This window comes from Oncorhynchus gorbuscha, linkage group LG09, assembly GCF_021184085.1.
Source record: "Oncorhynchus gorbuscha isolate QuinsamMale2020 ecotype Even-year linkage group LG09, OgorEven_v1.0, whole genome shotgun sequence".
NCBI lineage: Eukaryota > Metazoa > Chordata > Actinopteri > Salmoniformes > Salmonidae > Oncorhynchus > Oncorhynchus gorbuscha.
The window spans coordinates 11,558,684-11,585,111 of record NC_060181.1 but is presented as its reverse complement, the minus strand read 5'-3'; the positions used below and the strand labels follow the sequence as shown (position 1 = coordinate 11,585,111).

The following is a 26,428-nucleotide window of genomic DNA, read 5'->3' as shown; positions in this document are numbered from 1 at the left end:
ATTTTTGCATTTTCCAATTAAGAACATTCAAAACAAAAGTGAAAAGATATTAGACAACGATAGGACAAAGTGACAGTAACAGACGAACGTAACAAAACTAAATTATAATTCTAGTTATATAAACAAACATACAATAATAAAAAAAAATATATATATTTTTAAAAAATTACGAGACATTGGATCACCTGCCGTAGACTACATAATATACATTACGTGTGAAACATTATGTGAGGATTATATATAGATTCAATCAAAGAGATGTGGGGGAGATTCTCCATATAGTCAATAAAAGGTTGCCAAATTCTGTAAAATGTCTTTAACTTATTCCTCAAGCAGTAAGTGATTTTCTCCAAAAGGGATACAACTATTAACTTCCGAAAGCCACATTGCAACTGGCAGGGAGGAATCCAATTTCCATTTCAAGGCAATACATTTCTTGGCAATCGCTAGCAATATTTCTGTTAGCTTTATAGTATGGCTTTGCCTAAGATTGGTGTTAGTAAAGTTACCCAGTAGACAGACCTCCGGGTCTAAAAGGCAGTGTTAGTCCTGACATAAGAGCATTGTAAACACGGGAAATGGTCTTGAACAGTGGTTGGTCTGCGTGACAGAGTTGTTCAATAGGTGACATCTTAGGTAGGTTCCATTGTCCCTTGAGAGTCACCCTAATAAAGATTCGTAGTTGTAGGTAGCTAAAGAAGTCCCTGTTAGGAAAGTGGTATTTCTGTTTCAGCTGATCAAAAGACATAAGAACTCCCTCCTCGTAACAATGTTCCAGAAGAGTGATCCCCTTATCAGACCATGGTCTAAATGTACTATTCTGGAAAAACATAGGGATCAATCTATTGTTCCATAAAGGGGTTTTAGGGGAAAGGAATCCCCCTCGTCCGAACAGCTCATGCAGTTTGCACCATGCCAGGACAGAATGTATGATTAAAGGGTTGTCTGTGATGGTTTTTATAGATTTTCTGTCCCATTTGTAAAACAAATCTGCCCCAGTATCATCATTTACCTCAAGCTTTTCAATGTTCAACCATGAGGGAGAGGAACCATTGTCAAACCTCTGAGCCAGAAACCTAGACTGTGCAGCCCAGTAGTACATTCTAAAATTGGGGAGGTTTAAGCCCCCTTGACTGTAATCAAGGGTCAGTTTATCCAGGCCAACCCTAGGGGTTTTGCCGTGCCAGATAAACCGTCTGGTCAGCTTGTCGAGAGAGGAAAAAAATGCTGCGGGAACAGGGATAGGGAGAGATTGAAACAGATATAGAAACCTGGGCAGGACATTCATTTTAATTACATTGATTCTACCCAGTAGAGTGAGAGTTAAGTCCATCCATTTACAAAGGTCAGCCTCCACCTTTTGCAACAAACTGGCCAAATTGAGTTTATAGAGGTTGTTCAGATTACCATCCACCATTATGCTCAAATATGTGAAGCCCATAGGAGACCATCTAAAAGGAAACGTGTGCTTGATGGTATGATGGTCAAAGACAGACAACGGTAAGATTTCGCTTTTATCAAGATTGACCTTATATCCAGAGAAAAACTATAACACTGTAGTAGGATCTGCAAGTGAGAGAAGGAGTGTTCTGGGTTTGTTAGGAATAAGATAAGGTCGTCCGCAAAGAGTGATAATTTATGGGTATGGGGGCCCACCTCAAAGCCATGTATGTCAGGGCACGTTCTAATAGCCTCAGCCAACGGTTTGATGGCGAGGGCAAAGAGGTGGGGGCTAATTGGGCAACCTTGTCTGTTCCCCCTATAGAGGGGGAAAGAGGAGGAAGTAATCCCATTGGTAGCAATCCTAGCTTTGGGAGATTTGTAGAGGGATTTTATCAAATTTACAAACACGGTACCTAAACCGAACTTTTCCAAGACGCGAAAGAGGTATGGCCATTCAACCCTATCAAAGGCCTTTTCAGCGTCGAGGAGAGACTGCGACACCAGGTATTTTGTTTTTGTTAGTAAATTGAATTATATCAAAGAACCTTCTGAGATTATTGGAGGACAATCTATTAATTATGAAGCCAGTCTGATCTGGGTTGACCAACAGGGGAAGACATGACTCCAGTCTCTTAGATAGCATCTTGGTGACCAATTTACAATCTGTGTTAAGGAGAGAGATTGGTCTATAGGAGGTGCACTTTAGCGGGTTTTTCCCTTTCTTGTGGATTACAGTAATCACTGCTTGAGAGAAGGACTCTGGAAAGCAGTTGTCTTCTCTGGCTTTTTTAAGTACCTCCATAAGGTAGGGGACCAACAGCTCCCTAAATTCTTTATAGAACTCTGGAGGGAAGCCATCCTCCCCAGGAGATTTATTAGAAGGTAAGGATTTAATGGCCTCCAACAATTCAGGGATTGAGAAGTGTTCACTCAGGCGCTCGCTGTCTTCCCCTGACAGGCATGGGAGGTTGAGAGAGGAGAGAAAGGAGTCTATCTCTGATAGATCATCGCTTGATTGGGAAGTGTAGAGGTCTTCATAGTATTTCTTAAAAGTATTATTAATTTCAGTAGGGTCGAAAGGTATCTCTTTAGTGAGAGTTTCTATGGCATTAATTGTCCTCTTACTTTCCTCTGCTTTTAGTTGCCATGCCAATACTTTGAGCTTTCTCTCCAAGCTCATATTAACGCTGTTTTGATTTAGTGATGGCCCTCTCAGCTTGATATGTGTTCAGAATATTATATTTAAGTTTTTTATTTACCAAAAGCCTGTATAGATCTTTAGTCGGGTCTCTTTGGTAGGTTTTCTCTAGCTCCGAGATTTCAGATTCAAGGGCACTCAGTTCCGCACCGTGTTTTTTCTTCAGCCCTTTAGTATAGGAAATAATCTGTCCCCTCAGATAGGCCTTCAATGTGTCCCAAAGAATGAAGCTGTCAGGAGCAGAGGGTTTGTTTGTCAAAGTAAAAATATTGATCTAATATTGATCTGCTCTTTGATGAATGCACAAAATTCAGGTTGCTTTAAGAGTGTAGAATTTAGTCTCCATCTATATGCTCCATTTACCTTGGTAGGAATGGAGATTGATAATACCAGAGGAGAATGGTCACTAAGCAATCTGGGGAGATACTCGACATCTAACTCTCTATGAAACAGTTGTGTCGAAAGTAAAAACTTATCTATGCGTGTGTGTGTCTTGTGTGGGTGTGAATAAAAAGAGTAGTCCCTATCCTGTGGGTGCAACTGTCTCCAGATGTCTAGTAAATTGAGATCTTTCATGAATGACATGGTGAGCTTGCCGGCTTTGGTAAGAAGTGAGGGTTTATCAGAAGACCTATCAAGAACTGTATCTAAGCAAAAATTAAAATCTCCTCCAACCAGTAGCCATCCTGGTGGTGCTTGAGCAACCTGAAGGAAGACATTCTGAATAAACATATGGTCATTGAAGTTAGGAGCATAAATATTCAATAGGGTCCAAGACTCTGAAAACATATGCCCCTGCACCAAAACAAACCTGCCAGAGGGATCAGAGATGGTGTTGTTGACGCAGAAGGGGATGTGTCTACTTATCAAAATTGCAGTTCCTCTTGCTTTGGAGTTAAAAGAGGATGCAAAAACTTGTCCTACCCATTCCCTCTTCAATTTCTTGTGTTCACTGGCTGTAAGATGTGTTTCTTGTAAAAACACAATGTCAGCCTTTAATTTCTTAAGGTATGTATAGACTCTTTTCCTTTTAATCGGGCTGTTAAGACCTTTTACGTTGAATGTGCCCTATTTTAGTGGATTAAGCATAGGATGGGTTTCAAATATGTAACTGAATAAAAATCTATCATATGCAGATCATTAGGAAATGTTTCAACTTTGGTTTGAGCACAAAAGTGACCTGTGTGTCTCTTTAGGAAGGAAACAATAAACATAGAAAAAATGAATAAAAAAATACTAAAAATCCCACCCACCCCGATTGTCAGACGAAAACAAAAAAAACCAACAATCAAACATGAATACACTTGTAGAGATACGTTGCTGCTCGCTTTCCATCTTGCTCTTACTAGCTGAACCTTGGAGTAAACTAAAACCTGCGATCTCTAAATTGAAAAATAAACGTTGTGAATAGATATTTATGGCTGAATATTTACTGTCCACGGTAAGGGCTGCTTGAGTCTCTTTACGAAAGATTAACATAAATGAGGGGGAAAGCAGTGGGCCTAAACCCACTTATTGCTTCGCCCAGTAGATATGGACTAAACCAAAATATACTCTCCTGTAAATGTAATAGAACTCACCCCGGGAAGATACGGTTAGTTGAAAATGTACAAATCAATTAAAGTGACCGGGAGATACCAGCAGTTCAATCCGGATAAGAGAAAACAAACAAACTGCATTTTATCCCCCAGAGAGACCGTCCTGGCTCAGACTCAGATGTTGCTCAGTTCTTTGAGAAAAGTGTGTACTTCTCCCGGTGTGTTGAAGAGATTGCTTCGGTCTTTGTACTGAACCTTCATCCGCGCAGGGTGGATGAGGTAGCCGGTGATGTTCTTCTCCTTCATTGCTTTGGCGGCAGGTCTGAACTGCTTGTGGCGTCTGGCGAGGTCCGCGTTCATATCCGGGAAAAGGCTGATCCTCTTCCCATCGATGGCGATGTCCCCTTTGGCTCTTGCGAGTTGCAGTATCTTCTCCTTGTTCTGGAAACGGAGGAACCTGATCAGGACGGCTCGTGGGGGCTCATCTGGCCGGGGTTTCGGCGCTGATGTTCTGTGGGCACGTTCGATTTCCAGCGGCTTGGTGAAGTTGGTTATGCCTAGGACCTCCGGGATCCATTGAGTGAAGAAACGGACCGGGTCACATGTGTGCTAAGTAAGAAAGCTAACGTTTCAGTTCCTTGCTCAGAACATGAGAACATACAGTGCCTTGCGAAAGTATTCGGCCCCCTTGAACTATGCGACCTTTTGCCACATTTCAGGCTTCAAACATAAAGATATAAAACTATTTTTTTGTGAAGAATCAACAACAAGTGGGACACAATCATGAAGTGGAACGACATTTATTGGATATTTCAATCTTTTTTAACAAATCAAAAACTGAAAAATTGGGCGTGCAAAATTATTCAGCCCCTTTACTTTCAGTGCAGCAAACTCTCTCCAGAAGTTCAGTGAGGATCTCTGAATGATCCAATGTTGACCTAAATTACTAATGATGATAAATACAATCCACCTGTGTGTAATCAAGTCTCCGTATAAATGCACCTGCACTGTGATAGTCTCAGAGGTCCGTTAAAAGAGCAGAGAGCATCATGAAGAACAAGGAACACACCAGGCAGGTCCGAGATACTGTTGTGAAGAAGTTTAAAGCCGGAGTATTAGACCACTGCAAATCTACCAAGACCTGGCCGTCCCTCTAAACTTTCAGCTCATACAAGGAGAAGACTGATCAGAGATGCAGCCAAGAGGCCCATGATCACTCTGGATGAACTGCAGAGATCTACAGCTGAGGTGGGAGACTCTGTCCATAGGACAACAATCAGTCGTATATTGCACAAATCTGGCCTTTATGGAAGAGTGGCAAGAAGAAAGCCATTTCTTAAAGATATCCATAAAAAGTGTCATTTAAAGTTTTCCACAAGCCACCTGGGAGACACACCAAACATGTGGAAGAAGGTGCTCTGGTCAGATGAAACCAAAATTGAACTTTTTGCAACAATGCAAAACGTTATGTTTGGTCACCCTGAACCTACCATCCCCACTGTCAAACATGGTGGTGGCAGCATCATGGTTTGGGCCTGCTTTTCTTCAGCAGAGACAGGGAAGATGGTTAAAATTGATGGGAAGATGGATGGAGCCAAATACAGGACCATTCTGGAAGAAAACCTGATGGAGTCTGCAAAAGCCCTGAGACTGGGACGGAGATTTGTCTTCCAACAAGACAATGATCCAAAACATAAAGCAAAATCTACAATGGAATGGTTCAAAAATAAACATATCCAGGTGTTAGAATGGCCAAGTCAAAGTCCAGACCTGAATCCAATCGAGAATCTGTGGAAAGAACTGAAAACTGCTGTTCAAATGCTCTCCATCCAACCTCACTGAGCTCGAGCTGTTTTGCAAGGAGGAATGGGAAAACATTTCAGTCTCTCGATGTGCAAAACTGATAGAGACATACCCCAAGCGACTTACAACTGTAATCGCAGCAAAAGGTGGCGCTACAAAGTATTAATTTAAGGGGGCTGAATAATTTTGCACGCTCAATCTTTCAGTTTCTGATTTATTAAAAAAGTTTTAAATATCCAATAAATGTCATTCCACTTCATGATTGTGTCCCACTTGTTGTTGATTCTTCACAAAAAAAATACAGTTTTATATCTTTATGTTTAAAGCCTGAAATGTGGTAAAAGGTTGCAAAGTTCAAGGGGGCCGAATACTTTCGCAAGGCACTGTATGAAAGTTAGTGGTTCCTTTTAACATTAGTCTTCAATATTCCCAGGTAAGACGTTTTAGGTTGTCATTATTATAGGAATTATAGGACTATTTCCCTCTATACCATTTGTATTTCATTAACCTTTGACGATTGGATGTTCTTATAGGCTTACTTTAGTTTTGCCAGTGTAACAGTATAGCTTCAGTCCCTCTCCTCGCTCCTACCTGGGCTCGAACCAGCAATACAACAACAACAACAGCCATCATCGAAGCAGCGTTACCCATGCAGTGCAAGGGGAAAAACCACCCCAAGGCTCAGAGCGAGTGAAGTTTGAAACGCGCGCTAACTAGCTAGCCACCAGCCTCATCCCAGGAGTTGATAGGCTTGAAGTCATAAACAGTGCAATGCTTGATACACAGCGCAATGCTTAACTGCCTGAACGAGGCAGTTAACCCACCGTTCCTAGGCAGTCATTGAAAATAAGAATGTGTTCTAACTGACTTGCCTAGTTAAATAAAGGTATAAAAAAACATTTTTTTGGGGGGGGGCAAATCGGCGCCCAAAAATACCGATTTCCGATTGTTATGAAAACTTGAAATCGGCCCTAATTAATCGGCCATTCCGATTAATCGGTCGACCTCTAATACATAACCCACCAGACATGCCACCAGGGGTCTCTTCACAGTCAAATCAAATTCTCATCTGACTACAGAACCTGATCCCATTGAAACACTGCTGGTCTCATCTGACTACAGAACCTGATCCCATTGAAACACTGTTGGTCAAATCAAATCAAACATCAAATCAAATTTTATTTGTCACATACACATGGTTAGCAGATGTTAATGCGAGTGTAGCGAAATGCTTGTGCTTCTAGTTCCGACAATGCAGTAATAACCAACAAGTAATCAAGCTAACAATTCCAAAACTACTACCTTATAGACGCAAGTGTAAGGGGATAAAGAACATGTACAAAAAGATATATGAATGAGTGATGGTACAGAGCGGCATAGGCAAGATACAGTAGATGGTATTGAGTGCAGTATATACATATGAGATGAGTATGTAAACAAAGTGGCATAGCTAAAGTGGCTAGTGATACATGTATTACATAAGGATGCAGTAGATGATAGAGTGCAGTATATACGTATACATATGAGATGAATAATGTAGGGTATGTAAACATTATATTAGGTAGCATTGTTTAAAGTGGATAGTGATATATTTTACATAATTTCCCATCAATTCCCATTATTAAAGTGGCTGGAGTTGAGTCAGTGTGTTGGCAGCAGCCACTCAATGTTAGTGGTGGCTTTTTAACAGTCTGATGGCCTTGAGCTGATGGCCAGAAGCTGTTTTTCAGTCTCTCGGTCCCTGCTTTGATGCACCTGTACTGACCTCGCCTTCTGGATGATAGCGGGGTGAACGGGCAGTGGCTCGGGTGGTTGTTGTCCTTGATGATCTTTATGGCCTTCCTGTGACATCGGGTGGTGTAGGTGTCCTGGGGGGCAGGTAGTTTGCCCCCGGTGATGCGTTGTGCAGACCTCACTACCCTCTGGAGAGCCTTACGGTTGTGGGCGGAGCAGTTGCCGTACCAGGTGGTGATACAGCCCGACAGGATGTTCTCGATTGTGCATCTGTAGAAGTTTGTGAGTGCTTTTGGTGACAAGCCAAATTTCTTCAGCCTCCTGAGGTTGAAGAGGCGCTGTTGCGCCTTCTTCACGACGCTGTCAGTGTGAGTGGACCAATTCAGTTTGTTTGTGATGTGTACGCCGAGGAACTTAAAACTTACTACCCTCTCCACTACTGTTCCATCGATGTGGATAGGGGGGTGTTCACTCTGCTGTTTCCTGAAGTCCACAATCATCTCCTTAGTTTTGTTGACGTTGAGTGTGAGGTTATTTTCCTGACACCACACTCAGAGGGCCCTCACATCCTCCCTGTAGGCCGTCTCGTCGTTGTTGGTAATCAAGCCTACCACTTGTGTCGTCCACAAACTTGATGATTGAGTTGAAGGCGTGCATGGCCACGCAGTCGTGGGTGAACAGGGAGTACAGGAGAGGGCTCAGAACACACCCTTGTGGGGCCCCAGTGTTGAGGATCAGCGGGGTGGAGATGTTGTTGCCTACCCTCACCACCTGGGGGCGGCCCGTCAGGAAGTCCAGTACCCAGTTGCACAGGGCGGGGTCGAGGCCCAGGGTCTCGAGCTTGATGATGAGCTTGGAGGGCACTATGGTGTTAAATGCTGAGCTGTAGTCGATGAACAGCATTCTCACAGGTATTCCTCTTGTCCAGATGGGTTAGGGCAGTGTGCAGTGTGGTTGAGATTGCATCGTCTGTGGACCTATTGGGGCGGTAAGCAAATTGGAGTGGGTCTAGGGTGTCAGGTAGGGTGGAGGTGATATGGTCCTTGACTAGTCTCTCAAAGCACTTCATGATGACGGAAGTGAGTGCTACGGGGGCGGTAGTCGTTTAGCTCAGTTACCTTAGCTTTCTTGGGAACAGGAACAATGGTGGCCCTCTTGAAGCATGTGGGAACAACAGACTGTCCCCAAATCCAGAACGAATTCAAGGCATTACATTATTATACAAAGCCATGATCACATGAAAATCCCTTCCTTCTCAAATTAATCAAACAGCTAAATTTGCTTTAAAAAAAAAAAACGATTAAAAATTCAACACCTCACAACGCCTCTCCCCCTATCTGACCTAGTTGTAATGTCTGTTAATGTTTTTAAAATGATGTAAATTGTAAAGTATTTTTGTCTGTAATTTCTTTTTCATTATGTGGTGGACCCCAGGAAGACTTGCTGTCACCATTGCAGTCGGCTAATGTAATGGGGATCCCAATAAAATCTGTAATGTTCCTCTCTTCTGAGTCTTCACCAGTAAATTAGGCTACTCCCTCTCGTTAGCTTTCCTTCCTCTCTCGTTCCCATTCTCTCTCGGTAACGGTGTTCTATTGTGTTGCTAGGGGCTGTTTATGTAGCTGTAACTCTTAACATTCCTAAATCAATGTTTGGTGTCTCAGCGGACTCTCTATATCTCTCAGTCCCTGTGTGGGTGCGCATGTGTGTGTGTGTGTGTGCAGGCCTGTGTGTGTGTGTGCAGGCCTGTGTCTGTGAGTTCTATTGGGTGCTTGTTACCAAGGTGACAGTGGCTCTGATGTGGATGTTGATCCTCTCTCTAGGTGTTTTCCAACAGTGATGAAGCTCCCATTAACAAGAAGCTTCCCAAGGAGCTGCTGCTCAGGTTAGTTACACACACACACACCTGAGTGCTCGCCCCAGGGCTTAAAGTGTGAGGGTAACTTATTAAAAAAGGACACGACTGGCCTCACTTAGCAGACTGTTGACCTTGAGTGGTTAGTTGTGTGTGTGTGTGCGTGCGTGCGTGCGTGCGTGCGTGCGTGCGTGTGTGTGTGCGTGCGTGTGTGTGTGTCACCTTTGCAATGTCTACTCGCTATGCGACCTACAGAACATCATAACGTCCTTCAGAGGCTGTATGTAACCCTACTAATATGAAATCACTGTCTAACACACACACACACACACTGGTATAATGGTGTATATAGGTGGGTTCTGTCTGTCTGAAGTTCACACAGCTGGAATTTCCCACAGAAGCTATTTATAGCACAAACAACACACACCGAGCCTTCAGAAAGTGTTCACACCCCAAGATTCAGTCCACATGTTGTTGTGTGGATTAAATAGAGATGATGTGTCACTGACCTACACACAATACCCCATAATGTCCAAGTGGAATTTTGTTTGTACAATGTTTTTTACAAATCAATTCATTAAAAGCTGAAATGTCTTGAGTCAATAAGTGTTCAACACCTTTTTGTTATGGTTTTCCAAAATAAATTAGAATTGAAATGTGCTTTATAAGTTACGTGGAATAGTGTTTAACAGGACTTTTGAATGACCACCTCATCTCTTTACCCAACACATACAATTATCTCTAAGGTCCCTCAGTCGAACAGTGAATTTCAAACACAGATTAGACCAGGGAGCTTCAAACACAGATTAGACCAGGGAGCTTCAAACACAGATTAGACCAGGGAGCTTCAAACACAGATTAGACCAGGGAGCTTCAAACACAGATTAGACCAGGGAGCTTCAAACACAGATTAGACCAGGGAGCTTCAAACACAGATTAGACCAGGGAGCTTCAAACACAGATTAGACCAGGGAGGTTCAAACACAGATTAAGACCAGGGAGGTGCAAACACAGATTAGACCAGGGAGGTTCAAACACAGATTAGACCAGGGAGCTTCAAACACAGATTAGACCAGGGAGCTTCAAACACAGATTAGACCAGGGAGCTTCAAACACAGATTAGACCAGGGAGCTTCAAACACAGATTAGACCAGGGAGCTTCAAACACAGATTAGACCAGGGAGGTTCAAACACAGATTAAGACCAGGGAGGTTCAATCACAGATTAGACCAGGGAGGTTCAAACACAGATTAGACCAGGGAGGTTCAAACACAGATTAGACCAGGGAGGTTCAAACACAGATTAGACCAGGGAGGTGTGTTTGAAGCTCCTTGGTCTAATCTGTGTTTGAACCTCCCTGGTCTAATCTGTGTTTGAACCTCCCTGGTCTAATCTGTGTTTGAACCTCCCTGGTCTAATCTGAAGGACCACTACAATTATCTGAATGTGTGGGGTACAGATGAGAGGGTCATTTACAATATGAAAAGCGGTACTCTGTTGATTGTTTCCCCAAACATAACACTTTGTATTCAGGACAAAAAAAGTTAATCTATTTGCCACATTTTTTGTCAGTTTAACTTTAGTGTCTTGTTGCAAACAGGACATGTGTTTTTGGAATATTGTCGTTCTGTACAGGATTCCTTTTCACTGTCATTTAGGATAGTAACTAAAATGTTGTTGATCCATCTTCACTTTCCTCCTATCACAGCCATTACACTCTTAACTGTTTTAAAAGGGAAGGGAAAGGGGGATTAACTAGTCAGTTGTACAACTGAATGCATTCAACTGAAATGTGTGTTCCTCATTTAACCCCAAACACCCTCTGAACCAGAAAGGTCCGGGAGGCTGTAATCGACGTCATCAGTGCCCGGGGAGCAGCAGTTGTTGTTGTTGTTGTTGTTTAGCTGTGTGGACCAGTATGGAGGGAATAAAGGATTCAATGTATTCACTCAACAGGAACACTCACAGCTGTAATCGCTCCCGGAGGGTGTGAATACTTATCTCGTTTACATTTCTGTATTCCATTTTCAATACATTTGCACAATTTTCTAAACCAGATTTTTACTTTGTTATTATGGGATATCGTGTGTCTCTTTAATACATGTTTTAATTCAGGCTGTGATACAACAACATGTGGACTATGTCTAGGGGTAGGAATGTTTTCTGAAGGTGTTGTCTAGAGCACACAGACAGGAGTGTGTGTGTGTGTGTGTGTGTGTGTGTGTGTGTGTGTGTGTGTGTGTGTGTGTGTGTGTGTGTGTGTGTGTGTGTGTGTGTGTGTGTGTGTGTGTGTGTGTGTGTGATGGAACCAAGTATGCATGGAGGATGGAGCACTGAAACCGCTTCAGAAACACTGTCCTGAACTAACCACTATCAACATGCAGACCTGCTCAGTAAGACAGAGATGGAGGCTGTGTGTGTGATGGAACCAAGTATGCATGATTAAAGTGTACAATGGCCTCTGCCACGCTCATCAGCCAGTCGTCAGAGACGATCGATCAACTCTCGTCTGATTGGTCAGCTGCTCCACTGATCAATGAGGTGTGTGTACATGACATGTGCTCTGTTACTTTGCCCCATCTGACCACACACACACACACACACACACACACACACACACACACACACACACACACACACACACACACACACACACACACACACACACACACACACACACACACACACAGCATTTGTCTCTGTCCACGAGGGACTAATGGGAAGTGCTAGTTTCCTGACTGTGGGAGGTTATGTGTGTGTGGGTGGGGTGTGTGTGTGTGTGTGTGGGGGGGGGGGGTTATAACTACAGTCTGATAGGAACAGGAGGAACTGTCTGTGTGAGCTGACCCATTGGCTTACCCCTGTTGGCTAATAGCTACATGCTAACTCAATTGGCCTTTTGCTAAATTGACTGGCCAGTCTCTTTGTAAAACTATACGAATGCTCTTTCTCTCTCTGCAGAATCTTCTCCAACCTGGATGTGATCACATTGTGCAGGTGTGCCCAGGTGTCCAAGGTAAGGCCCACCCCTACAGGTATCATAACTACTCGATGTGATTTTAGTCAGTTGTCAAGGTTCCACATTGTGCTCAACTTTCCCTACTGAAATCAAATCTTATTTGTCACATGCTTTGTAAACTAAATGCTTACTCACAGCCCTTTCCAACAACACAGAGAGAAAAATAGAGAAAAAATATATAATTCAGGGAATAAATACACAATGAGTAATGATAACTAGGCAAAATACACGAGGTACCAGAATCGAGTCAATGTGCAGGGGTACGAGGTAATTGAGGTAGATATGTACATATAGGAAGGGGTAAAGTGACTAGACAACAGGATAGATAATAGACAGTAACCGCAGTATACTGTAGGTAGGGGTAAAGTGACTAGACAACAGGATAGATATGACAGTAACAGCAGTATACTGTAGGTAGGGGTACAGGATAGATATGACAGTAACAGCAGTATACTGTAGGTAGGGGTAAAGGATAGATAATAGACAGTAACAGCAGTATACTGTAGGTAGGGGTAAAGGATAGATAATAGACAGTAACAGCAGTATACTGTAGGTAGGGGTAAAGGATAGATAAGACAGTAACAGCAGTATACTGTAGGTAGGGGTAAAGGATAGATAAGACAGTAACAGCAGTGTACTGTAGGTAGGGGTAAAGGATAGATAATAGACAGTAACAGCAGTATACTGTAGGTAGGGGTACAGGATAGATATGACAGTAACAGCAGTATACTGTAGGTAGGGGTAAAGGATAGGTAATAGACAGTAACAGCAGTATACTGTAGGTAGGGGTAAAGGATAGATAATAGACAGTAACAGCAGTATACTGTAGGTAGGGGTAAAGGATAGATAATAGACAGTAACAGCAGTATACTGTAGGTAGGGGTAAAGGATAGATAATAGACAGTAACAGCAGTATAATGTAGGTAGGGGTTAAGGATAGGTAATAGACAGTAACAGCAGTATACTGTAGGTAGGGGTAAAGGATAGGTAATAGACAGTAACAGCAGTATACTGTAGGTAGGGGTAAAGGATAGATAATAGACAGTAACAGCAGTATACTGTAGGTAGGGGTAAAGGATAGGTAATAGACATAACGACAGTATACTGTAGGTAGGGGTAAAGGATAGATAATAGACAGTAGCAGCAGTATACTGTAGGTAGGGGTAAAGGATAGATAAGACAGTAACAGCAGTATACTGTAGATAGGGGTAAAGGATAGATACTAGACATTAGCAGCAGTATACTGTAGGTAGGGGTAAAGGATAGATAAGACAGTAACAGCAGTGTACTGTAGGTAGGAGTAAAGGATAGATAAGACAGTAACAGCAGTGTATGTGATGAGTCAAAAGAGTTCAATTCATATAGTACAGGTAGCTATTTGGTGAACTAGTTAGTAGTATTATGGCTTGGGGGTTCACTAGTTAGTAGTATTATGATGTGGGGTTTAACTAGTTAGTAGTATTATGGCGTGGGGGTAGACGCTGTTCAGGCTTCTGTTGGTTCCAGGCTTGGTGCATTGGTACCGCTTGGTGCATTGGTACCCCTTGGTGCATTGGTACCCCTTGGTGCATTGGTACCCCTTGGTGCATTGGTACCCCTTGGTGCATTGGTACCGCTTGCTGTGCAGGAACAGATAGAACAGTCTGTAACTTGGGTGGCTTGAGTCTTCAACTATTTTTAAGGCCTTCCTCTGACACTGCTTGGTATAGAAGTCCTGGATGGCAGGGAGCTCGGCCCCCTGTGATGTACTGGGCTTGTACGCACCATTCCCTGTAGTGCCTGGCAATCAGATACCAAGCAGATGCCTGTGCCAAGTGGTGATACAGCCAGTCCAGATGCTCTCAATGGTGCAGCTGTAGAACTTTTTGAGGATCTGATGGCCCATGCCAAATCTTTTCAGCCTCCTAAGCACAGCCCTGGTGTATGACTGACCACACCCATCACTCGCTCTTCCTCTTCCTCTTTCCATCACTCTCTCTCTGTCTTTCTTTCTCTCTTCTCAGGCGTGGAATGTCCTGGCCTTGGATGGTAGTAACTGGCAGAAGATTGACCTGTTCAACTTCCAGACAGACATAGAGGTGAGAGGTCAGGGTGAGGGGAGTTGATCCTTCATATATACACATTCATAGGTCACACCAGGCTCTCTGTCATTCTCTTGATCTCTCTTGTCATGTTTTTTGTAAGTTGAATTGTACCATTAGACTGGTTAAAAATGATCTCTTTCTCTCTTTGCCTCTCTGTCTCTCTCTTCAGGGTAGAGTAGTGGAGAACATCTCTAAGCGATGTGGAGGCTTCCTGAGGCAGCTGAGTTTGAGGGGATGTATCAGTGTGGGAGACGCATCCATGAGGTGAGTCCTTCTCTATAGGGCCTCTCTCACTCTTAGTATAATCAATTCACTGTGATTTTATAGGGGTCTAGCGATTCACCGATGGGCTCATAGGGGTGTAACGATTCACCGATGGGCTCATAGGGGTGTAGCGATTCACCGATGGGCTCATAGGGGTGTAGCGATTCACCGATGGGCTCATAGGGGTGTAGCGATTCACCGATGGGCTCATAGGGGTGTAACGATACAACGATGGGCTCATAGGGGTGTAACGATTCACCGATGGGCTCATAGGGGTGTAACGATTCACAGATGGGCAGCGGTCCCCGATTTCAAATGTTTAAGTGAATTATAAGTTAAATAACCTGTCTGTAAACAATTGTTGGAAAAATGACTTGTGTCGTGCACAAAGTAGATGTCCTAACCTAACTGATCATTGCTAGACAGCCATTTAAGTCTTGCCATAGATTTTCAAGGCCACTAAGGAACATTCAATGTCCTCTTGGTAAGCAACGCCAGTGTATATTTTGGCCTTGTGTTTTAGGTTAAGGTGAATTTGTCTCCCAGTGTCTGTTGGAAAGTCTGAACCAGGTTTTCCTATTCTTAACTCTATTCTGTTTTATCCTAAAAAAACTCCCTAGTGGTTGCTGATGACCAGCATACCCATAGCATGATGCAGCCACCACCATGCTTGAATATATGAAGAGTGGTAGTCCGTGATGCGTTGTGTTGGATTTGCCCCAAAACATAACACGTTGTGTTCAGGACATAGTTAATTTCTTTGTCACGTTTAACACAAAATAAAACAACGAATAAAAGTCCACTGATGATAGTATGTATTTTCAGATGCCTTGCTAAGCAACAGCTAGCTGCTCTCTATATCATTTGGTCCTTCTGTAGCTCAGTTGGTAGAGCATGGCGCTTGTAACGCCAGGGTAGCGGGTTCGATTCCCGGGACCACCCATACGTAGAATGTATGCACACATGACTGTAAGTCGCTTTGGATAAAAGCGTCTGCTAAATGGCATATATTATTATTATTATTATATTATATCAGGGTCACGCATTCTTCTCTCTTCAGTAGCAGGCGTGAAAGAGAAACACAGACCGCACAAGTAGATGCGCAATGGATTATGGTCATTGTAGTTAATTACCAAGTTTTATGCGCTAAACTATGTATAATATTGGCCTGTTGGAAACTACAACTTCCACAACATCTCACAGTTCAGGCTGGATCTGATTTGTCTCTAGAGAAATTGTGCAATGTGTGCATTGAGCACGCACGCACGCACGCACACACACACACACACACACACACACACGTCAGCTCAGACAGATCCACACACACACACACACACACACACGTCAGCTCAGACAGATCCAGCTCAGGAGGCCGAGTTCATGAGTTCCATTAGCAGCAGATTTGAGTATAGAATGGAAAATGTATGTGTTTATGCAAAAAATAATAATTGTACATTGTATAGCATTGATTCCTTCCCCCATTCAAACCCGACTGAATCGTTTCAATCTAAAACGTATCGTTCCTGTATCGTATCGGAGCCCATGTTTCTAGATAAGCATCCAATCGTCTTGAAAGCGAAAGATGCACTTCCCTCGTGATTCAGTTACCTCTCCGTGACTTTGGTATTTGTCTCTGTCATCTGGCAGGACGTTTTCCCTGAACTGCCGTAGCATTGAGGTGTTGAACCTGAACGGCTGCACTAAGATCACAGACAGCACCTGTCTCAGCCTCTCCAAGTTCTGCTGCAAACTCAAACAGCTGGACCTCACCTCCTGTGTGTCTGTTACCAACCACTCCCTCAAAGCTCTCAGGTGAGTGTTCCAAACAGCACTGTATTCCCTATGTAGTGCACTACTTCTGGCCAAGGCTCAGGGGTTGCAGTTTTATTTTAGGATCCAGAAATGACAAGGTATTTACTAGAAGGGTAAAATGGTAGTTACATAGTAATAAATTACATGTTTGTTTCTTTAGGATTCAGTACAACAAACACAATTCATTACCGGTACAACAGATCCCCCGTGGTTACTGTATCATTACCGGTACAACAGACCCCTTCCCCCGTGGTTACTGTATCATTAGCGGGTACAACAGATCCCCCCCCCCCCCCCGTGGTTACTGTATCATTACCGGGTACAACAGATCCTCCGTGGTTACTGTATCATTACCGGTACAACAGATCCCCTGTGGTTACTGTATCATTACAGGTACAACAGATCCTCCATGGTTACCATATCATTACAGGTACAACAGATCCTCCGTGGTTACCATATCATCACCGGTTACTGTATCATTACCGGGTACAACAGACACCCCCCCCCTCGTGGTTACTGTATCATTACCGGGTACAACAGACCCCTTCCCCCGTGGTTACCGTATCATTACCGGGTACAACAGACCCCTTCCCCCGTGGTTACTGTATCATTACCGGGTACAACAGATCCCCCGTGGTTACTGTATCATTACCGGGTACAACAGATCCCCCGTGGTTACTGTATCATTACCGGGTACAACAGATCCCCTGTGGTTACTGTATCATTACCGGGGTACAACAGATCCCCCGTGGTTACTGTATCATTACCGGGTACAACAGATCCCCCGTGGTTACTGTATCATTACCGGGTACAACAGACCCCTTCCCCTGTGGTTACTGTATCATTACCGGGTACAACAGATCCCCTGTGGTTACTGTATCATTACCGGGTACAACAGATCCCCTGTGGTTACTGTATCATTACCGGGTACAACAGATCCCCCGTGGTTACCATATCATTACCGGGTACAACAGACCCCCCCCATGGTTACTGTATCATTACCAGGTACATTCTGGAGGAAACAGAAACAGTGTAATACTTAGTAAGAAAACTGTGTCTCTCTGCTTAGTGATGGCTGTAGTATGTTGGAGACATTAAACCTGTCGTGGTGTGACCAGATCACCAGAGATGGCATCGAGGCTCTGACCAGGGGCTGTAACAACCTACAAGCCCTGTTCCTACGTGGCTGCACACAGGTACACACACACACACACACACACACACACACACACACACACACACACACACACACACACACACACACACACACACACACACACACACACACACACACACACACACACACACACACACACACACACGTGAACATAATTGTATTGATTGCCAGTAGTGATTGGTTTCTCTGTGTTGTGTTCTCTACAGTTGGAGGATGGAGCACTGAAACCGCTTCAGAAACACTGTCCTGAACTAACCACTATCAACATGCAGACCTGCTCAGTAAGACAGAGATGGAGGCTGTGTGTGTGTGTGTGTGTGTGTGTGTGTGTGTGTGTGTGTGTGTGTGTGTGTGTGTGTGTGTGTGTGTGTGTGTGTGTGTGTGTGTGTGTGTGTGTGTGTGTGTGTGTGTGTGTGTAGGAGTAGGGATTGAAAGACAGAAAATGTGTGTGTAACGTGTGTTTATTTACAAGCCGGTGACAGATGATTTTGTGTGTGTTCACAGCAGATAACTGATGATGGCTTGGTCAGCCTGTGTCGGGGGTGCCACAAACTGCAGATGCTGTGTATCTCTGGCTGCAGTAACATTACAGACGCCTCTCTCACCGCTCTGGGCCTCAACTGCCCCCGACTCAAGTAAGAAATGTCCCCCTTTCTTATAAACACGATGAGGCCCCCCCCGACAAATCAAATCAAATGTATTTATATAGCCCTTCGTCCATCAGCTGATATCTCAAAGTGCTGTGCAGAAACCCAGCCTAAAACCCCAAACAGTAAGCAATGCGGGTGTAGAAGCACGGTGGCTAGGAAAAACTCCCTAGAAAGGCCAAAACCTAGGAATAAACCTAGAGAGGAACCAGGCTATGTGGGGTGGCCAGTCCTCTTCTGGCTGTGCCGGGTGGAGATTATAACAGAACATGGCCAAGATGTTCGAATGTTCATAAATGACCAGCATGGTCGAATAATAATAAGGCAGAACAGTTGAAACTGGAGCAGCAGCACGGCCAGGTGGACTGGGAACAGCAAGGAGTCATCATGTCAGGTAGTCCTGAGGCATGGTCCGAGGGCTCAGGTCCTCCGAGAGAGAAAGAGAGAATTAGAGAGAGCACACTGAAATTCACACAGGACACCGAATAGGACAGGAGAAGTACTCCAGATATAACAAACTGACCCTAGCCCCCCGACACATAAACTACTGCAGCATAAATACTGGAGGCTGAGATAGGAGGGGTCAGGAGTGACAACGTGTGACAACACACGGTGAGGCCCCCCCTGACAACACACAATGAGGCCCCCCCTGACAACACACGGTGAGGCCCCCCCTGACAACACACGGTGAGGCCCCCCCTGACAACACACGGTGAGGCCCCCCTGACAACACACGGTGAGGCCCCCCGACAACACACGATGAGGCCCCCCCGACAACACACGATGAGGCCCCCCGACAACACACGATGAGGCCCCCCGACAACACACGATGAGCCCCCCGACAACACACGATGAGCCCCCCCGACAACACACGATGAGCCCCCCGACAACACACGATGAGGCCCCCCCGACAACACACGATGAGGCCCCCCGACAACACACGATGAGGCCCCCGACAACACACGATGAGGCCCCCCGACAACACACGATGAGGCCAACTGACAGCACACGATGAGGCCCCCCGACAACACACGATGAGGCCCCCCGACAACACACGATGAGGCCCCCCGACAACACACGATGAGGCCCCCCGACAACACACGATGAGGCCCCCCCGACAACACACGATGAGGCCCCCCGACAACACACGATGAGGCCCCCCCGACAACACACGATGAGGCCCCCGACAACACACGATGAGACCCCCCGACAACACACGATGAGCCCCCCCCCGACAACACACGATGAGGCCCCCCGACAACACACGATGAGGCCCCCGACAACACACGATGAGGCCCCCCCGACAACACACGATGAGGCCCCCCCCGACAACACACGATGAGGCCCCCCGACAACACACGATGAGGCCCCCCGACAACACACGATGAGGCCCCCCGACAACACACGGTGAGGCCCCCCGACAACACACGGTGAGGCCCCCCGACAACACACGGTGAGGCCCCCCGACAACACACGGTGAGGCCCCCCGACAACACACGGTGAGGCCCCCCGACAACACACGGTGAGGCCCCCCGACAACACACGGTGAGGCCCCCCCCGACAACACACGGTGAGGCCCCCCGACAACACACGATAAGGCCCCCCCTGACAACACACGATAAGGCCCCCTGACAACACACTGTTAAAAGACGCCATGCCGTCCACATAACCAATGTGTTTGTATCAGGATCTTGGAAGCAGCACGGTGTGCACATGTTACAGACGCTGGGTTTACTGTACTGGCCAGGGTAAGTGCTTCTTTATTTCCTGTCTTGACTTGTTGCGTTTCTTTTTAGTCTTCAAATCTTTTCACATTTAAGGTCACTAATTAAAACCTAATGTTGAACTGATGTGGGTTTGTTTCAACAGCATTGTCATGAGATGGAAAAAATGGATTTAGAAGAATGTGTTTTGGTAAGATTTCATGGGCGTCTCTTCTTGTTTAATGCCACTGTAGATTGAGGCCATCAGCATTTGATTGAGTCTGATTCTATGTACTGTATCTGGGTTTGATTTGAGCCTGTCTGATTCTATGTACTGTATCTGGGTTTGATTTGAGCCTGTCTGATTCTGTGTACTGTATCTGGGTTTGATTTGAGCCTGTCTGATTCTGTGTACTGTATCTGGGTTTGATTTGAGCCTGTCTGATTCTATGTACTGTATCTGGGTTTGATGTGAGCCTGTCTGATTCTATGTACTGTATCTGGGTTTGATTTGAGCCTGTCTGATTCTGTGTACTGTATCTGGGTTTGATTTGAGCCTGTCTGATTCTGTGTACTGTATCTGGGTTTGATTTGAGCCTGTCTGATTCTGTGTACTGTATCTGGGTTTGATTTGAGCCTGTCTGATTCTATGTACTGTATCTGGGTTTGATGTGAGCCTGTCTGATTCTATGTACTGTATCTGGGTTTGATGTGAGCCTGTCTGATTCTATGTACTGTATCTGGGTTTGATGTGAGCCTGTCTGATTCTATGTACTGTATCTGGGTTTGATGTGAGCCTGTCTCCTCTCACAGGTGACTGACAACACTCTAGTTCAGCTCGCTATTCACTGCCCTCGTCTGCAAGCACTGGTACGTATTGTTGTGGGTGTACATTACAGTATGTATTGTTGTGGGTGTACATTACAGTATGTATTGATGTGGGTGTACATTACAGTATGTATTGATGTGGGTGTACATTACAGTATGTATTGTTGTGGGTGTACATTACAGTATGTATTGTTGTGGGTGTACATTACAGTACGTATTGTTGTGGGTGTACATTACAGTATGTATTGATGTGGGTGTACATTACAGTATGTATTGTTGTGGGTGTACATTACAGTATGTATTGTTGTGGGTGTACATTACAGTATGTATTGTTGTGGGTGTACATTACAGTATGTATTGTTGTGGGTGTACATTACAGTATGTATTGTTGTGGGTGTACATTACAGTATGTATTGTTGTGGGTGTACATTACAGTATGTATTGATGTGGGTGTACATTACAGTATGTATTGTTGTGGGTGTACATTACAGTACGTATTGTTGTGGGTGTACATTACAGTATGTATTGTTGTCGGTGTACATTACAGTATGTATTGTTGTGGGTGTACATTACAGTATGTATTGATGTCGGTGTACATTACAGTATGTATTGTTGTGGGTGTACATTACAGTATGTATTGATGTGGGTGTACATTACAGTATGTACTGTTGTGGGTGTGCATTACAGTATGTATTGATGTCGGTGTGCATTACAGTATGTATTGATGTCGGTGTACATTACAGTATGTATTGTTGTGGGTGTACATTACAGTATGTATTGATGTCGGTGTACATTACAGTATGTATTGTTGTGGGTGTACATTACAGTATGTATTGATGTGGGTGTACATTACAGTATGTACTGTTGTGGGTGTGCATTACAGTATGTATTGATGTCGGTGTACATTACAGTATGTATTGATGTGGGTGTACATTACAGTATGTATTGTTGTGGGTGTGCATTACAGTATGTATTGATGTGGGTGTACATTACAGTATGTATTGTTGTGGGTGTACATTACAGTATGTATTGTTGTGGGTGTGGGTGTACATTACAGTATGTATTGTTGTGGATGTACATTACAGTATGTATTGATGTGGGTGTACATTACAGTATGTATTGTTGTGGGTGTACATTACAGTATGTATTGTTGTGGGTGTACATTACAGTATGTATTGTTGTGGGTGTACATTACAGTATGTATTGTTGTGGGTGTACATTACAGTATGTATTGTTGTGGGTGTACATTACAGTATGTATTGTTGTGGGTGTACATTACAGTATGTATTGTTGTGGGTGTACATTACAGTATGCAATATAGTGTCAACCGTCTATCCTCTCTCCACCAGTCCCTCTCCCACTGTGAGCTGATAACTGACGAAGGTATCAGGGCGCTGAGCAGCAGTGTGTGTGGACAGGAGCACCTCACCGTGGTGGAGTTGGATAACTGCCCTCTGATCACAGACGGGACTCTGGAGCACCTGAAGAACTGCCACCGTCTGGAGAGGATAGAACTCTACGACTGCCAGCAGGTCACCAGGGCCGGCATCAAACGCATACGGGTCAGCCATCACCATCACTACATCTCCCAAGCTGCATCACTATAGCTGTAATGTCAAAGCTCCTGCATGGCCTGATGGGAATTGTAGTTTCCAATGGAAAGAATAGAATTACCCCCACACTGTTGTATTATAGTCCTATTGAGTGTATTACAGTGTTGCAGGCTGTCAAATGAAATACATGGGAGAATATACAACAATGTGGAATATTGCTGCATTTGAAATGACGGAGCTCCTACCTCTCCCTATAGGCCCATCTCCCAGAGATAAAGGTCCACGCCTACTTTGCCCCGGTGACGCCCCCTCCCTCTGTGCACGGCGGGGGCCATAGGTTGTGTCGCTGCTGCGTCATCCTCTGACAGTGGAGGACCCGGGGGGGGGGCAGCTCTGTCTACAGGGCCTACTGCTGTGACCCCCACCCCCAACAACAATAACCCACCGCCATGGGATGAGACCGACCCTGAACCCCGCCACGACGACACAACACCCTGAACCCCGCCACAACACCCTGAACCCCGCCACGACGACACAACACCCTGAACCCCGCCACTACGACACAACACCCTGAACCCCGCCACTACGACACAACACCCTGAACCCCGCCACGACTACACAACACCCTGAACCCCGCCACGACTACACAACACCCTGAACCCCGCCACGACTACACAACACCCTGAACCCCGCCACGATGACACAACACCCTGAACCCCGCCACGACTACACAACACCCTGAACCCCGCCACGACGACACAACACCCTGAACCCCGCCACGACTACACAACACCCTGAACCCCGCCACGATGACACAACACCCTGAACCCCGCCACGACTACACAACACCCTGAACCCCGCCACGACAACACAACACCCTGAACCCCGCCACGACGACACAACACCCTGAACCCCACCACGACTACACAACACCCTGAACCCCGCCACGACAACACAACACCCTGAACCCCACCACGACTACACAACACCCTGAACCCCGCCACGACAACACAACACCCTGAACCCCGCCACGACGACACAACACCCTGAACCCCGCCACGACAACACAACACCCTGAACCTATAACCGCAAGGTCGTGTTCACTAGGCACTAAACAGGATATTTTTGAAAATGGTTCTTCCCAAACTTTTCCCAATGATTAAACAAAATTGTTACTTTTAATGTTAAATGTTTTTCTACGGTCCCCCCCCAATCCCCCCATCACTACTGGTCTCTGACCAATACCCTGGACATGGACCCCCATCGCTACTGATCTCTGATCCAAACAGACTGATCACTACTGGTCTCTGATCCATACAGACTGATCGATCACTACTGGTCTCTGATCCATACAGACTGATCGATCACTACTGGTCTCTGATCCATACAGACTGATCGATCACTACTGGTCTCTGATCCATACAGAAAGATTGATCACTACTGGTCTCTGATCCATAAAGACTGATTGATCACTACTGATAAATTATCAATTGGACTCTTTCTGAGGTTCCTATTCATGGGAGGAGGGGTGGGGTCTTCTCTCTGACAGAACTCTGAGTCGACCATCACTCACTTTCCAGAGCCCAGACCCCTCCTCTCCAAAACTACCCTCACCTTCCAGACCCCTCCTCTCCAAAACTACCCTCACCTTCCAGACCCCTCCTCTCCAAAACTACCCGCACCTTCCAGACCCCTCCTCTCCAAAACTACCCGCACCTTCCAGACCCCTCCTCTCCAAAACTACCCTCACCTTCCAGACCCCTCCTCTCCAAAACTACCCTCACCTTCCAGACCCCTCCTCTCCAAAACTACCCTCACCTTCCAGACCCCTCCTCTCCAATACCACCCTGCCTTTCCAGACCCCTCCTCTCCAATACCACCCTGCCTTTCCAGACCCCTCCTCTCCAAAACTACCCTGCCTTTCCAGACCCCTCCTCTCCAATACCACCCTGCCTTTCCAGACCCCTCCTCTCCAATACCACCCTGCCTTTCCAGACCCCTCCTCTCCAAAACTACCCTGCCTTTCCAGACCCCTCCTCTCCAATACCACCCTGCCTTTCCAGACCCCTCCTCTCCAGTACCACCCTGCCTTTCCAGACCCCTCCTCTCCAGTACCACCCTGCCTTTCCAGACCCCTCCTCTCCAATACCACCCTGCCTTTCCAGACCCCTCCTCTCCAATACCACCCTGCCTTTCCAGACCCCTCCTCTCCAATACCACCCTGCCTTTCCAGACCCCTCCTCTCCAATACTACCCTGCCTTTCCAGACCCCTCCTCTCCAGTACCACCCTGCCTTTCCAGACCCCTCCTCTCCAGTACCACCCTGCCTTTCCAGACCCCTCCTCTCCAATACCACCCTACCTTTCCAGACCCCTCCTCTCCAGTACCACCCTGCCTTTCCAGACCCCTCCTCTCCAGTACCACCCTACCTTTCCAGACCCCTCCTCTCCAATACCACCCTGCCTTTCCAGACCCCTCCTCTCCAAAACTACCCTCACCTTCCAGACCCCTCCTCTCCAAAACTACCCTCACCTTCCAGACCCCTCCTCTCCAAAACTACCCTCACCTTCCAGACCCCTCCTCTCCAATACTACCCTGCCTTTCCAGACCCCTCCTCTCCAATACTACCCTGCCTTTCCAGACCCCTCCTCTCCAATACTACCCTGCCTTTCCAGACCCCTCCTCTCCAGTACCACCCTGCCTTTCCAGACCCCTCCTCTCCAGTACCACCCTGCCTTTCCAGACCCCTCCTCTCCAATACTACCCTGCCTTTCCAGACCCCTCCTCCAGTACCACCCTGCCTTTCCAGACCCCTCCTCTCCAGTACTACCCTGCCTTTCCAGACCCCTCCTCTCCAATACCACCCTGCCTTTCTAGACCCCTCCTCTCCAGTACTACCCTGCCTTTCCAGACCCCTCCTCTCCAGTACTACCCTGCCTTTCCAGACCCCTCCTCTCCAGTACCAACCTGCCTTTCCAGACCCCTCCTGTCCAGTACCACCCTGCCTTTCCAGACCCCTCCTCTCCAGTACCACCCTGCCTTTCCAGACCCCTCCTCTCCAGTACTACCCTGCCTTTCCAGACCCCTCCTGTCCAGTACCACCCTGCCTTTCCAGACCCCTCCTCTCCAATACTTGGACTAGTGGATGAGGTGGATGATCCTAAATAGGCAGAGGACTAAACCCACAAAAGGTTGGACAGTGTTATTCAGGAAGGTGGAATGGCACGGAACGTGCACATAGAAGTACGTTGTGTAGAAGAGACGTGATGAGGAGCGTTGGTAAACGTGTCTGCTCCATATGTTACATTTCTATCTGCAAGGTTTCCACAGTCTTGCCCTTCTAACCACACCCCCTGGACAACGCATCACTCTGGGTGAACTTCATCTGACCCAATCACATGCCACCTCTGTGTGATCGTGCTGCGAGTCAATCTGCTGCAACCAATCGACACGCACAGCTCTTTGGGCGTGAAAAGGGGATTCTGGGGAAGTGTAGTGATTCTGGGTGTGAGCAGAGAGGATGCTGGGATAGCCCTGACTTACGGCGATGTAGGGGACACCACTAAACCCCGCCCATCCAGAGGCAAACAGAAAACCAGAAGTACAAAGCTGAACATTTTGACGTTTTTGTTGTGCACCTGAGTACCTGCCTGTTTGAGACTGTTTTTGTTTGTAAGAGTGTTTTACAATGAGGGCAACAAAAATATTACAATATGGCAACTCGCCCTCGGATTGGAGTTGGCCAGTAACAAATGACTATTTTCCCTCTT

General features: G+C 45.8%; 1 protein-coding gene across 2 annotated transcripts in view; it reads left to right on the top strand.

Moving 5' to 3' along the window:
- The window catches only part of LOC124043166 (F-box/LRR-repeat protein 2-like), a 32,686-nt gene extending 8,192 nt beyond the window's left edge, over positions 1-24,494 (top strand). The window contains exons 2-14 of one of the 2 annotated variants that reach the window (XM_046361425.1): positions 9,540-9,601; positions 12,533-12,587; positions 14,594-14,668; positions 14,844-14,938; positions 16,586-16,750; positions 17,820-17,946; positions 18,134-18,208; positions 18,435-18,562; positions 20,262-20,322; positions 20,444-20,488; positions 21,091-21,147; positions 22,455-22,667; positions 22,916-24,494. In XM_046361425.1, the coding sequence (XP_046217381.1) occupies positions 9,540-9,601; positions 12,533-12,587; positions 14,594-14,668; positions 14,844-14,938; positions 16,586-16,750; positions 17,820-17,946; positions 18,134-18,208; positions 18,435-18,562; positions 20,262-20,322; positions 20,444-20,488; positions 21,091-21,147; positions 22,455-22,667; positions 22,916-23,023 (1,266 nt within the window). In that variant the 3' untranslated portion in view covers positions 23,024-24,494. Of the gene's footprint in view, positions 1-9,539; positions 9,602-12,532; positions 12,588-14,593; positions 14,669-14,843; positions 14,939-16,585; positions 16,751-17,819; positions 17,947-18,133; positions 18,209-18,431; positions 18,563-20,261; positions 20,323-20,443; positions 20,489-21,090; positions 21,148-22,454; positions 22,668-22,915 lie in introns of both variants that reach the window. The other variant, XM_046361424.1, reaches the window with a different exon arrangement.
- The last annotated feature ends 1,934 nt before the right edge of the window (positions 24,495-26,428 follow it).